This window comes from Rhodnius prolixus, unplaced genomic scaffold, assembly GCF_049639745.1.
Source record: "Rhodnius prolixus isolate KJV_2025 unplaced genomic scaffold, Rpr scaffold_18, whole genome shotgun sequence".
Taxonomy (NCBI): domain Eukaryota; kingdom Metazoa; phylum Arthropoda; class Insecta; order Hemiptera; family Reduviidae; genus Rhodnius; species Rhodnius prolixus.
Window position 1 is genome coordinate 1,324,187 of NW_027411636.1, and position 15,135 is coordinate 1,339,321.

At 34.9% G+C, this 15,135-nt stretch overlaps 1 protein-coding gene across 8 annotated transcripts in view; it reads left to right on the top strand.

The window, feature by feature from the left end:
- Window positions 1–15,135, top strand: part of LOC141462214 (uncharacterized) — a 60,006-nt gene that overhangs the window by 14,455 nt on the left and 30,416 nt on the right. For 3 of the 8 annotated variants that reach the window (XM_074143886.1, XM_074143888.1, XM_074143887.1), the window contains one exon: window positions 45–4,114. The exons of 1 other annotated variant lie outside the window; for it this stretch is intronic. In XM_074143886.1, coding sequence (XP_073999987.1) covers window positions 45–502 — 458 coding nt within the window. In that variant the 3' untranslated portion in view covers window positions 503–4,114. Of the gene's footprint in view, window positions 1–44; window positions 4,115–15,135 lie in introns of those variants that run through there. 4 more of the 8 variants (XM_074143885.1, XM_074143890.1, XM_074143891.1 and 1 more) reach the window with 4 other exon arrangements.

Consider the following 15,135-nt stretch of genomic DNA (forward strand, 5'->3'; position numbering starts at 1 on the left):
TTTTTTTGTTTCACTGAAGATTTTAATATTTTTTCTTTGCCCAGACGATCAGATAAGCTCAAGATATTATAGGATGGTCTCGCCAAACATAATCAATTTCTGTTTGCCCACGACCAGCAGCGACCAGTATACCTGCTTCTTCTGCATGAACAACTTTAGAAAGACTTGTAACAAGCCCAGCTGTGTCGGCGCCGCCGAGAAGGTCAGACCGTGGTGTATGCTGAACGAGTTGCACGTCCGCGCTCAATGGCCGTTGCGACAGCTGATGAAGAGCATCGCCCAGGGCATGCGAAGCAGCGAGTGCGGCACGGACGTAGAGTTGCCAGTCGAGCCGACCACTTCCTGCACACGGATCGTCCAGACCGACGACCAAGAGGATAGCAGCAGCGATGACAATGGCCTGCTCCACTCCGAGCTGCAAGCCATCCCCGACAACATGCTCGCCGGCCAGTTACTTCCCAAGAAAACCAGAAACAACGACTTAACTTGTTCCATACAGTAACCATCATTAAATATATTCAAATCCAAAACATTGATTCCAATCATTGTTGTTAATTTAATAAAATCATCCGGATTTGCTGCTCCTCTTTAGCTTCTGTTCATGGAGCCAGCAAATGCTTTCATTCTTAGAGGGGGTCAACTCTCTCAAATTGAATGTTATATGCAGTACAACATTAAAATTGTTGGAGGAAATGGTTATCGGCTAGCCATCGAATCCAGTTTGGAATCGAATGAATCATCGAATGAAAAGGTGTTAAAGTAAATGTTTTGTTTTTATTTCATACAAAACATTGTCTTACACACAGAGTATACTGAACGCCTTCAGCAACTCAATGTAGTCGAGTAGTCTGCTTGCCTGGTGCTTTTATTTAGAAATAAAAGAGTATTCTCCTCTCTCTAAATAACCCATTGCTACCCTCGTATTAGGTAGGATTAGCCATTTCTTCAGGTCTCTTGGCATCCCTCACTCTGTCACAGCCTGCAAGGTTAGATGATTTTGTGCGAAAAGTTTGAAACAAAAACGGGAAAATTGTTTCGATCTGGGGTACTTCCCGGTTGACCTATTTTGAAGAAAAGCCTATTAAGGCGAATTCTTGGGTCACCTTAGCGCAGTCACTGCCTGCGATTTTTCCAATTTGAATTCCCAAGAAACCAAGCATGCTCACACTCACAGAGAGGAAGCTAGGATGTCCTCTAAGCAGACATTCCGGTGAAAACTTGAAGTAGTAAAATTGACCCGATTGCAGTACTTCCGTTTATCTAGTAGAGTGAGAAAGAGAGCAAAAGAAACAGAATGTGGGGCACTATTAACATATTCTCTGTACTGACGGTGGATTTTAGGTATCCATGGCGACCAACGGCTAGTACATATTGGCATATATACAGAGTAACTCAGTGTGCAGTTTCCTGTGCGTCCACAGGAAGGGAGTTTTATAGAATTAGCAGCGGAGAGGGAGTTAGGCCTATCTGAACTGCACCCCATGTATTGAGCCTACTGCCTCACTATGACGTAGACATGACGTCATAGCCTGCGGTCCAACTCGGCCGGCTGCTCTCTTGCATACGCCATTGCTGACTCCATCTTCTAATATCTTAACGAATTTAGATTTAACTTTTCTTATTGCAAAATAATATTTATTTTATTTTTTAATATATTCTGCACAACTTTTACGTGATATTCACTCACTGAAAACCTCCCGCCGTTTTCTCGTACCTCAATTTGTGAAATTAAATTTTCTTGACAATTGGAGTTTGTACTTGAGCGGAAGTTGACTTCAAGTCATCATTATACATGTTGACTTTATCGTCATACTGATGAAGAAAGCGTGATATCATTGCATTCTAGACATCAGCATATTTAGAGAAAACGTGTCAAATGAAAGTGATCAAGTCCGAAGACGTTAAGCTCAAGTTCAAATGAAATCCTTTGGCGATTGGGCACAAAATTGCCGGAAACTGGAAACTGAAGCCGTTCGTGTGGCCGTACACTTTACAGCAGAGGTCACAAAGTCATCTGAGGGCCACAATCTGTGAGGGAATACACGTTGTGGTCCGCAATTTAGATAAGAACTAAGTGCTTTACACTTCATCATCCGATTGAAATAGTTGACACACTATTGAGGAAAATAGGTTAAAATAAAATACAAAGACTAAAGTATTGAAGTAGATAACAAATCCAATTACGGATTTCTTCTTTAGTCTGTCTTCGATTTTTGGCATGGCATTTAATCCAGAGATTTTTTTATTTTTGAGATTCAAGAGCAAAAACAGCTGTTTGCAAACGTCAGTACTTCCGAAAATATTGATGATCTTTTCGCGTAGTTGACTTATTTTGCAGTTTTGTGAAGTGCACTTCATTTCAGTCACTTCCGTTCTTAACTTACCACCAACATTATCGATATTAATTAAAGAATGACCAACTGAATCATTTTTAGGCCATTAAAAGTACAGCCTATTGCCAAAGAACCATTTTTTTTATAATTTAGTTTTCAATCTTAAAACGTACATTTTTTACTATCGTTATTATTTTGAGAGAGCGATATTTGTTCAAATGATCCCTGATCCTAAACAGGAAGTCAGATAGTTGCTCGCAGCTTCCCTCGCCTCTTCGTCGCCAACTATTTAAATGCATTTGAACAGCTCAACATTATGATCCCTTTTCTAGCGATTAGACTTAATCTTAGACCCTTTACACTTTTAGACTACATATTAAATACTCTTTTAGCGCCTATAACCAACCTTTTATTCTCCTCCTCATTACCAGAAACATGGAATAGTGAGCGATTCTGGATCCCGAAGAGCATATCCCATGGTTGCGACTCGTGTCCAAACAAGGCAGCCGTTTCCGTTTTCTTCACTTCAGCAATTAACCTAACACTTCCGTCTGAAGACTGAAGGTTCTCTTTGATCTAGGGTCGGCTCTGCGTTGAATAAGATTGCAAAGAACGAGAAAGTACATAATAAACTAATTTTAAATCCTCTATTCATATTCAGTCCTTCATTTTACTAGTTAGATGCTGGTCTCTATTTAGCTTCTCGTAGGAAGGTCCTTAATATCTTTCAAAAATTTAAAGACTTTGTTGTTAACAATCAATTTTGATTACTTAGGTGACGTTAAAATCCACAAGAACGCCTTCTCTTCCCACGCCAAGACCTAGTGTACAGCGTAGTACCGCGGTACATCTTTGCGGATCCAGTCTCTCACTGCTAGGAGGTGGTAACGGTTAAAAGAGTAATGGCGAGTCTTCCTCTTAGGCCGAAGTTTTCTTGTTTAATCGAATCAAGATTTTCCGATCAAGTACTCAATATTTTGTGATGCATTTCCCCTATGGGCAGACATGAGATGTCCTTCTATAGTTTCCTACTTCCGTTTGCGAGAACTCCACCACAACAAACGCATAACACCTTGTGAGTCCCATGTCAAGTAAAACACTAAGATTAAAGGAGCAATTTGTATTGAAACTAATAATAAGTAGCCTAGGCTTAGATTATAGTTTAGAGGCCGTAAATTTCTGCGCCAATGAAACTATCCATGGATCATTTATATTTTAAATAAATAATTATGAAGCTTTAATTATTATTTGGCCTCCCACTTTGCATACTTCGTAATGTAAAATATTATGTTTATCTCTTTATATCTGTATTAAATTAGGGACGGGTGATGGTCCAGTGGTTACGTAGTGTGTACTTGTAAGTGAGAGATCACCGGTTCGAATCCTCGTGAAAGCTAAGCTACTTTTTATTTGTCGGCAAAAATATTGGTCTTTACTATTAAAGAGCTTTGCAATTTCTTTTTTTTGTTGCAAATTTAATAAAATTAGAGAAAAATATTTGGCGAAATCCCTCTTCTATTCCTCTGGGCGAATATGTGTCTATGGAGACTTTATTGTACAACCTTGATATTAGGAAAATTAATGACATATATTTATATCTTTTAAAGGGATTAGAAGTTAGAGCAATGAACCGTAATAATAATTGAATTTGCCATTTTCAAAATTTGAATTGTAATTAACTAAAATGTTTTTATTAACACAATTAAATGTAAAAGAAAGATAATGTTTTCTAATTTTTTATGGAGTCTAATATTATAACGAGAACTATCATTTTCTGATAAGGAAAGTTTATATTTCAGTTTTATTTATATATTCTATTTAAGAATTTGGAACTTTCTGTTCAGTTTCAATCTTTTATGTTTCTGTTTTTATGAACTGTAATGTTAATTATGTTCACACCAACCCTTTGTATAAGTTAAATCTTAAAACAAATATATTATTATTATTGTTGTTCATTCTTTTTGGTGACTGATTCATGGACCAGAAGACACACCAACCCTGTAATGTAAAAATATTACTCTGTAAACTAGCCCTGAAGATGGACCTAGTGCCTAGGTCGAAAGCTCGGCAGAATAAATGTATCACGACTGAAATGGCAATTATTTTTTCATCCTATTATTATTATTATTATTATATCAAAGTGCTTTGGAATTCAAGCCTCCACCTGAAACAATAGACGATTACTTTACCTTTTTTTAAAAAAAATATTACTCTGTAAACTAGCCCTGAAGATGGACCTAGTGCCTAGGTCGAAAGCTCGGCAGAATAAATGTATCACGACTGAAATGGCAATTATTTTTTCATCCTATTATTATTATTATTATTATATCAAAGTGCTTTGGAATTCAAGCCTCCACCTGAAACAATAGACGATTACTTTACCTTTTTTTAAAAAAAATATTACTCTGTAAACTAGCCCTGAAGATGGACCTAGTGCCTAGGTCGAAAGCTCGGCAGAATAAATGTATCACGACTGAAATGGCAATTATTTTTTCATCCTATTATTATTATTATTATTATATCAAAGTGCTTTGGAATTCAAGCCTCCACCTGAAACAATAGACGATTACTTTACCTTTTTTTAAAAAAAATATTACTCTGTAAACTAGCCCTGAAGATGGACCTAGTGCCTAGGTCGAAAGCTCGGCAGAATAAATGTATCACGACTGAAATGGCAATTATTTTTTCATCCTATTATTATTATTATTATCATATCAAAGTGCTTTGGAATTCAAGCCTCCACCTGAAACAATAGACGATTACTTTACCTTTTTTTAAAAAAAATATTACTCTGTAAACTAGCCCTGAAGATGGACCTAGTGCCTAGGTCGAAAGCTCGGCAGAATAAATGTATCACGACTGAAATGGCAATTATTTTTTCATCCTATTATTATTATTATTATTATATCAAAGTGCTTTGGAATTCAAGCCTCCACCTGAAACAATAGACGATTACTTTACCTTTTTTTAAAAAAAATATTACTCTGTAAACTAGCCCTGAAGATGGACCTAGTGCCTAGGTCGAAAGCTCGGCAGAATAAATGTATCACGACTGAAATGGCAATTATTTTTTCATCCTATTATTATTATTATTATTATATCAAAGTGCTTTGGAATTCAAGCCTCCACCTGAAACAATAGACGATTACTTTACCTTTTTTTAAAAAAAATATTACTCTGTAAACTAGCCCTGAAGATGGACCTAGTGCCTAGGTCGAAAGCTCGGCAGAATAAATGTATCACGACTGAAATGGCAATTATTTTTTCATCCTATTATTATTATTATTATTATATCAAAGTGCTTTGGAATTCAAGCCTCCACCTGAAACAATAGACGATTACTTTACCTTTTTTTAAAAAAAATATTACTCTGTAAACTAGCCCTGAAGATGGACCTAGTGCCTAGGTCGAAAGCTCGGCAGAATAAATGTATCACGACTGAAATGGCAATTATTTTTTCATCCTATTATTATTATTATTATTATATCAAAGTGCTTTGGAATTCAAGCCTCCACCTGAAACAATAGACGATTACTTTACCTTTTTTTAAAAAAAATATTACTCTGTAAACTAGCCCTGAAGATGGACCTAGTGCCTAGGTCGAAAGCTCGGCAGAATAAATGTATCACGACTGAAATGGCAATTATTTTTTCATCCTATTATTATTATTATTATTATATCAAAGTGCTTTGGAATTCAAGCCTCCACCTGAAACAATAGACGATTACTTTACCTTTTTTTAAAAAAAATATTACTCTGTAAACTAGCCCTGAAGATGGACCTAGTGCCTAGGTCGAAAGCTCGGCAGAATAAATGTATCACGACTGAAATGGCAATTATTTTTTCATCCTATTATTATTATTATTATTATATCAAAGTGCTTTGGAATTCAAGCCTCCACCTGAAACAATAGACGATTACTTTACCTTTTTTTAAAAAAAATATTAAATCTACATGTTCGTTGTTCCTCACTTTTTGATGTTGTCCCATCGCAGACCCCCTTGAATTGGTTGGTGGTACCGACCCTCATAGGATCCACAGAAGTTGGTGTTTTTTATATATATATATATATATATATATATGAATATTATCAATTTAAAGAAATCAGCTGGCATCTCTTTGGAAAAAATCTCTTGAGAAAATTCGAAGCTTCCGGCCAATTCATTTCCGTCGAAGCAGGAACTTCAGCGTCACAGTTCAGCTACTGACTTTCTGGTGACTAATGCTGTTGTCGTGAGCGTCAACTTCCATAAAGTCGTTGCTCTTCTTAAAATTATCGTCTCCCAGGTTCATTTTCCGACCAGACACAATTTCAAGACTCAATTAATACTTTTACAACTCCATTTTTGGGAAATAATTGTTAAGAATTATTGAATATACTTTCCTGTTACTTTAAAGGCTTCAATAAAGATAATTTGACACAAATAGGAACTACGCAAAGCTGTAAACCTTATCAGACTGCAAAGCTGTGATGTCACAGCTTTGTAAAACAATCATATGTTTAGACTCTGGCTTTGAGTTGATGAATCAATCTGATCGTTTATATTTAAATCGATATATATACGATATATTATTGACTGAACTTGTTATCTGCAATAATGGTTGGACTTTCTGGTTGACGTAATATTAAATTTATTCTCAACTCCCATTGAACTTGGAGAAATAAAATTTCCATTTGAGGAATAATAGCTTGCAGAGAAAGGAAGTTGCTGTATAAACAGTACTTCCTCCCGCCACCGCCGCCTTGATCCCCATTAAAAAGAAAAATTAGAAATATGGGGGGAAACAAAAGAGAATTAAGTTCAAGTGTGACGCGTTAAAATACAAGGTAAAGGGGGGGAGATTTGATACAAAGGGGATGTGAGTTTTAGAAGGGTGTTAGGGGTGGAGGGGGTTTGATGGCGCTAGGATTCAGTAATGTTAGTTTGGCGGGAGGGACGAGTGGCAGCCATTCAGGCGGGAGCGGGAGCATGACGTCACCAGCACAGCCACCAATCACAGGCCGACTCCATTCAACATGAGGTGAGCTCGTTCACTGCCAGTTTAGCCCAGTTCTTGTCCAACCTTCGCGTTCACGTGACATGGCCATCACTTGGGAGTCCCACTTTTAAACTCATTCACTTCCTCTTCTCCAAAAATAAATCGTCTTCTCTTAATCGCCAACGATATTTAAAAACGTCTCTCTCCCACTATCTATGTATTTTTTTTTTTTTTAATCCATTCATTAAAAAAATAAAATTTTTAAATTTAGTTTTCCTAAAATTCTGACATATAAAAAATATATGTTTGCAAAAAAAAAATTAATCAAACAAACAAAAAAAAAAAAAAAAAGTATTCAGTGGCAAAAAAGTCAGTAAAGTAACCTATCAAGCTATAACCTCTCAATGACGCGGGGGTCATTGTTTACAATATGACAGTGTTCAACAGTGTCATCTACTGAATTTTTTTTTTTGTGGCGATCAGTTAAAAAGTGAGTACGAAATTTCTACATTTTTTTTGTAGATTTATTTATTTATGTTTATAAATTTTTTGTAATTCATTATTCTTGCGGTACTTTGGTTTTTGCTTTATTCCCCCGTCCCCACAGCAAAAGTTAGTTTAAATTTGATTTTGATAAGAATAAATTCTCACTGAACTCTTTTAAATTTTTTTTTTTTGTCTTTCAAATTTTAAAACACATTTAGCGTGAAATAAATTCCGACGAATGTTTCTGGTTTAAATAAATTAATTTTATTATTAATTTCTTTTAATACGATTTAATAAAAAAAACAGAAATTAAATTTAAAAAAAGTTTAAAATAAAAACATTTTGACTCGATGGTTTATTAAAAAAATGGAGGGTTGGCGCTCAATACGCATCAATGACGTCAATGCTAGTCTTTGTGACGTCATGCCGTTGCCTAGAGTGACGTCATGCGCGTTAAGACCTTATAGATGTACGTACCTTAGCTAGACCAGGCGGGGTGGTTTTGGTGATGTTTTAGTTAAGTGGTTCGCCCGCCTTTTACCCCTCTCTTCGCAATTTTCCCGCTTCTTTCTAAAGCCTCGCCCCTCTATTGCATTACTGTTTTTTAATAAAAGATATAATATTTTAATTTCTTATAGTTTTATTAAAGTTAAATCAAATTAAAATGGACCATCGTCAAAATAAAAGAGAATTCTCAATACAAAGTTAATGACGTCTTCCCTGCAAGTTATGTCATAAACAAGTTTTAGGAAGTTAGTGACGTAATAATTTATGCGTATTCACCAAAACATTACTAAAGTTTTAGGTTATTTTACGTTTAGTATATAAATTATTGTAGATATTGCATAATCCTGTACTTAGATCTTAGCTTAGGTCTTTCTAAAAATGAAAAGTGCAATTTCGAAGTTATGCCGAACTATCTGCCCTATAGCCCAAAAAAACCTCTCGCCGGAAAATATTAATAATAAAATGCTAAATCTGCAGTAAAAATAAAATTGGGAAAAATCACTTTGTATTTCACGTAAATAAAGATAATAAAATTAGCAATTTCGTTCTGGGGCTGAAAAATCAACTTCAAATTCCTTGAGGGAAACGGGACTTTCCTTGAGCCCTTCCTCCTAATTCGTATCAAAACTGAGAAGTTTAATTTTCCTTTTAAATTTCATTGAAACGGCACTTTGAGTCGGAAAACTCTCTATAGTGAAAAACTTAGCTTCTTTAAATTGATTAAACTTAAATAGTTACAATCGATTATCTCATTTATTTTGTTGTTTCAACATTTATTATTTATTTCCTCTTTTTGTTATAATTCAAATTTAAATAACAAACACTGGAAACGATAATCTTACCGCTCACTATAGTTTTCGATAAGGCACACTCTAGTTTCATTGTTATGAACTAAAATATAGTAATGCAAATTATAATTTTTAAAATATTAAAAAATCGTAAAACTGAAGTTCTCAAGATTATTTTTACACCCTCCTAAAATATAAAAATTAAAAATACTCTTCTGTGTAAAAATTTAAGTAAGGCTAACTCTTCATGATAAATTTTTCAACCAGAGAGGGGCCTCTTTAAAATCATTCAAATTTGCTTCTTTATAATCTTCAATTTTGTTTTTTAAATAAATCTTTCCTATTTTTTTGAAGTACATGGCCCCTTTTTTATCCAAATTTTAATTGAAATCTGTTTTTCTTTTTCGTAAAATAGGCGGCTTATTTGAAATGACATTGCTTTTTAAAAGTGTTCGTCTTTTATCTATCAATACAGGTGATAGAACTGTACAAAATACTGTTTTGGCACTTTAAAGTGGTGTTTGTTAATCCGCTACACTTGGAACTTTCTAATAAATCAATTTTCTGGAAAAAGTTTTCAAAATAATTGATAGGCCGGAATTGGGAAATAAAAAGATCGTTTCCCAACTTTGTTTTTCATTTACGCAAAGTGTCCCAATTAAAAGTAACATCTCCTTTCTAAAATCTATTTATTATTAATAAATAAATACCAAAATACGTGACCCTAAAAATTACTAAATTATGAAAATGGCTGAAGCAAGTTTTTTGTTTGTCTTTTAAAAGTAGCGAAAACATGACTTACATGATTTTATGAATTTCTATAATTTGATTTTTATTAAACAAGAGTAAAAAAACGTAACTAATTAATTCGTAACACGAAATGTTTAGTTATTAAACAAACCATTATTAGCTAACAAATGCTCATCTTATGTCAGTCAATTAGCCGTACCACACACACAAATAAATAAATCGTATATTAAAAAAAAAAAAAAATTGGTACGATAATTTTGTAAATTAACGAATTCCATTACTACTGTAGTATACTATGCGCGTGAAGGTTTCACTTGTACAGGTTTTACTTAACCTTAATTTTTGCCATGATCTATCGCTATTTACTATTTATTTACAAGTAAGTTTTTTTTTTCTCTCGTTAGTTGGATTTTTTGTTCTTTAAAACTGCTGAAGCTTATTTCACTTTTGTTCCTAGTTTTAAATAATATAAATTAGCATGTGTTTTCCAAAACATATTTTGTTGAGCTAACTGAATTTATTTTGGAAAGCTCATTTAAGTTATTTTTTTTTTAAATAATATTTTATTTTTATTATTTAAATTTTTCAATCAATGGAATTTTTTAAATTTAACACAATTCGAAATAGTGCACTTAATTTTTGTAATCATCAACATTCTTGTTCGTCTTTCTGCTATTAATTTTACTGTTTATTTTTTTGGGGGGCGCTTTAATTTGTGTTTGATAATTTCAGCTTGTTATTTCTAGTTTTTTCTATCCGTTAAAAAAATTCTGCTTTTAATTCATTTCACTTGTTTGGAACGATTCAAATCGTTATCAAATTCATTCGAAATCGCTAAATCAATCGGTTTAAGCAAAAACAAAAAATCTTTTGCAAGGGTGCGTCTCGCAGTGATGGTATTTTCTCCCAGTAGTCTGCCACATTTTTGGGTCATCGTCAGGTTCTGAAGATCGTCGATCTTAAGAATGCTCGACAAGAAGAGTTCTGTCCGTAAGAGAGTGGTCGGTCGTAATGCTCACTTACGTGTTAATGAATTCATACTTAAAAATTGGGAATTGCGACGGCTTTTGTTAACACTGGCTGTCACACTATATCTTGTAGGTTTTCTATGTTTCTGAATTTGGATAAAAGCCTGCATTTTTATTTGGACAAGCTTTTGAACAGCAATTGGTTTTTAAGCAATGAAATTTATATTTAATTCCTTTTTCTAAGGAAATCTAAAGTTTTATCTCAATGAATCACAAGAATAGCCGATTTGTTGCCATTAAGAAAGCAAGATGGACACAATCTGAGAACATTTATCAGACATCAGGAAGTGTGCAAGAATTTGGACATGATTATTGTAGTTCCTGTATCCTGTAGAATTAACGATCAGCTTGGGAGAATACGATAAGCAGGATAGTGAAGATGTTCCTGGGTAAATCCTGGCTGATGATGCTGTTCGATTCGATGAAGAAATGAAGATGAAATTACATTGAACGGGTATTGGTTTGGTTCCAACTATGTTCGGAAGAATGAGTGGCTTAGGAAGATAGGAAGGCCAATACAGGAAGGAACATGAATGCAGATGCCTTCTTGAATCCCAAGTAGGCTTCCTCCTAAAAGTTATTCGGGAGAAAGAGAATTCTTTGTCAGGATTGTGCGAAAAAACCTTGCATAACCTCACCCAGCTGGGATGTTTCAGAAACAAAAATAGATAGTGTCCTTAAATGTGTATTCGAAGAAGATGACATCATCTACTTCCTACTTTTCGTGTGTACCATTAAAATTGTGGCGTTCTTAACCAGCTGTTTCTGTACATATTTCGCGCAGCCATTGATGATTATACTGATGCATCAAAAATAATCGATTACTGATGGAAATGGTGAAAATCTAAAAGCACTAGTAAAGTCAAGCCGTTTTTCTTCCGAAATTCCCTAATCTGCTCTGAAAACGGGGAAGATAGTAGCCTCAGGAGTCTACAGAGAGAGACAATAAACATGCAGATAAGAAGTACCATGTTACATTGGACAGATTCAGTGACTTCAGGTGACAAAGAGAATCCTAAAGGAATTGCTAATGCTGGTTTTCCAAACTTAAAGTAAAAGAAAACTGTTTTAGGAGACCTGTTTTATCCTAGACCAAGGATAACATCTGCAATCTTCGGAGGAAATGGGCTACAATTATCCTTGCCTCATTTCTAACAAAGTTGATCCTTCCAGAAGATCAACTTTCGTGTAAATTATTCTTAAGGATACAGTTACTCTTAGCCATGACAGTATCCCACATTCAACGAGCTCTAATGTGCAGAAACTGTCCTTTCTCAGTAGTTAAACTTCCTCCATAGACACCGTTCCTAGAAGTACCTGTAAACCCAAATAAAAAAGCTTATTGGTGAAACAATTTGAAAATGAACGCATTTTAAAATGAAGCCGTTTATCTAATCCATTTCTAATGCAGCTGAAACCTTAGACTTAAACTCATTTGTCAGGAGCAACAATTTTTGCGTTAATTACTTTTCTAAGGATTCTCAATTCAAGTTTTAGATTCCAGGTCCAGGAACTCCATTCTCTCAGAGTATTTCTAAAAATGGATACTTAAATTCAGCCAGGTTTTCACACCCTGACATTGACACAAGACGTCGTGAAACTGTAATCAGTAGAATCAGTTATCAGTTCAACGCCAAGACAATAAGAAAGTTAAACTGCAACCCAAAAAAGAATTTGATGAAAAGAATCAGAATCAGAACCAAAAGAATCAGATGTAGTAAAGTGACAAGATGGAGACAGTTATTCACATTGATCTAACTAAGACAGTGTTTTCAACGGGTAAAACATGTCAATGGAAATGCGTTTCATCAACGTGGTTAACAACAGAGATTCTTCCAAATTCGATGAAGAATGAGGTGTTGTTCCTCTTGTGGCATCTCAAGGTGAAGAAGCAGCTCTTCGAAGAAGTTAGCTATCGGAGAGGAAGCCTTAATGCTGACCCATCATATCCCATACAAGTTTTATTGGTCTTGAGTCGGGAGACTGAACTAGCCAAGACAAAATTTTTACCAGATGTTCTTGGAAAAAGGTGTGACAAATTTTCCTAACATGAAAGATGGTAGATATTAGCGTAATCATTCAACAAAGGTACCAAAACTGATGTTAGCCTAACTAGTCGATGGACTGATTAATACTGACTACCTCTTGGATAAAGACCAAAGGCGATCTAAACTCCATTGCTTGAGTTTTCTTTTGCTACTCTAGAGAGACTGGTCTTCTGATGCCGTGTCCACCGGAACAAAGTGAAGGCTAATCGCTAAACTTCCTCCATAGATGATACTCTTTGTTAGGATTGTGCGGAAAACCATGACATAACCTCACCCAGCTGGGATGTTTCAGAAACAAAAATAGATAGTGTCCTTAAATGTGGATTTGAAGAATATGACCTCCATCTATTTCCTAATTTTCATGTGTACCGTTAATATTTTGACAAGACCTCTTAACCAGCTGTTAAGCTTCAGGAGTCTTCAGAGAGCAGATAAGAAGTACCATATTACACTGAACAGATTCATTGGCTTCAGGAGAGAAATAGATACTCTTTCCGTTCTCCTAGAAGTACCTGTAAATCCAAATAAAAAGGCTTATTGGTGAAGCAATTTGAAAATGAACGCATTTCAAAATGAAGCCGTTTATCTAATCCATTTCTATTGCAGCTGAAACCTTAGACTTAAACTCATTTGTCAGGAGCAACAATTTTCTGCGTTAATCACTTTTCTAAGGATTCTCAATTCAAGTTTTCAAATTCCAGGACCAGGATCTCCATTCTGGAAGCACAGAAGAAGAATGTTTCTGCCCTGAAAGTGTAATTTTTGACTGATTTAACTTCCTGCCGCAAAATTCTGGTTTAATTAAAGTAACCTACTATTTGCGTTAATGTAAATGAACTGTAAAAGTTTCGAGCCCACAAAATCTCTTCTTCTGGATGCTGCACATTTTTTGCCCCCCTTCAGTTCTTAGCAGTGATAGAAACCTAAGGTAGAGTTCATTTCTAATAGATTCATCAAGAGGAAACAGTTATCAAGTGAAAGTAAGTAGAGAAGGTTCTTTTCAGACATTTACGACAGAAATTTGATTCTTAAGAGTTGGTATCCTTTATCCTCCCATATCTATTGAACATCGTATTCTAGGAGAATCTGGAAATCCAAATAAAAAGCTTGCAGGTACAATTGGAAAATGTACGCATTTTAAAATGAAGTAGAACTGACTTGTTAAAGATAATAGAATAATTTTGTGACTCCAGATCCAGGTTAAAGGAAGTAGTCTTCTCAAGATCTGATTTTGGGAGGGGTTTATTACGTATACATAAATGAAAAGCTCATGTGATAGGAAATTGTGGAAAATATAAAGAATTGAATTGAAAAGTGGGTCATACTTGGACGACGGCCCAATATGGAGGAACCTCAGGTAAAAACATGAAGCAGATACGTGTATTCTATTGGAGGAACTGATATTAAAAAGGAGGCTAAGACCGCATGCTTACCTGAAGAACGAGTACTATATACTGACGTAAAGTATTAGATATGTAAGAGGTTTCTGCAAGTTGGGTGTAGCATTTGTTTATTTCTGACAAACAATAATGAGGAAAAACGTATTTTATAATGATATGTCGCTTTTTTTTAAAAAAAAAAAAAAAAAAGATCCAACTCATATCGTATTTCAATGGATACGAACTGGGTCCTTGTACAGCGAAGTGCCTGAAACGAAACAATTTGTGAAAGTGGCTCCGAAAAAAAATGGAAAAGCGGAAACCATATTATCTGCCGGAAAAGTCATGCATTAAATGCATTTTTTTTTTTTTTTTGGAACTAAAGAACGCAGCCTTTCAAGTTCCGGTCGTGGGGCTTTTCCTAGAAAATTGAGAATGTTCTAGAGATCCTCAAAATTTCATCAATAATATTGATAGTCTTGGAGTTACCATTGTATCAACAAAAGCCCAAAGATATTGTCCATGAAGTTGACCATCTAGGGTCCCCAGTTTGAGTCTGAAAAAGCTTTATTATGCCGCGAGCTTTCCGATCTAGGGACTAAGGTCATCTTCAGGGCTAATTTACAATATACTGTTTTACATCATTAGAGGTTTAAGAGGCGAGACCTGCAAAGCTAACACCTAATTGATAGTTGGACGTTAAGCCCGCCTGGAAAAAAATAGGGCGATTACTACATCATTAGAGGGTTGGTGTGTCTTCTGTCTTGGTCTGCTCATGGACTTCTTAATAAAGTTTATCATGACTGAAACTGGCATTAATTTTGATTCATCCTAAT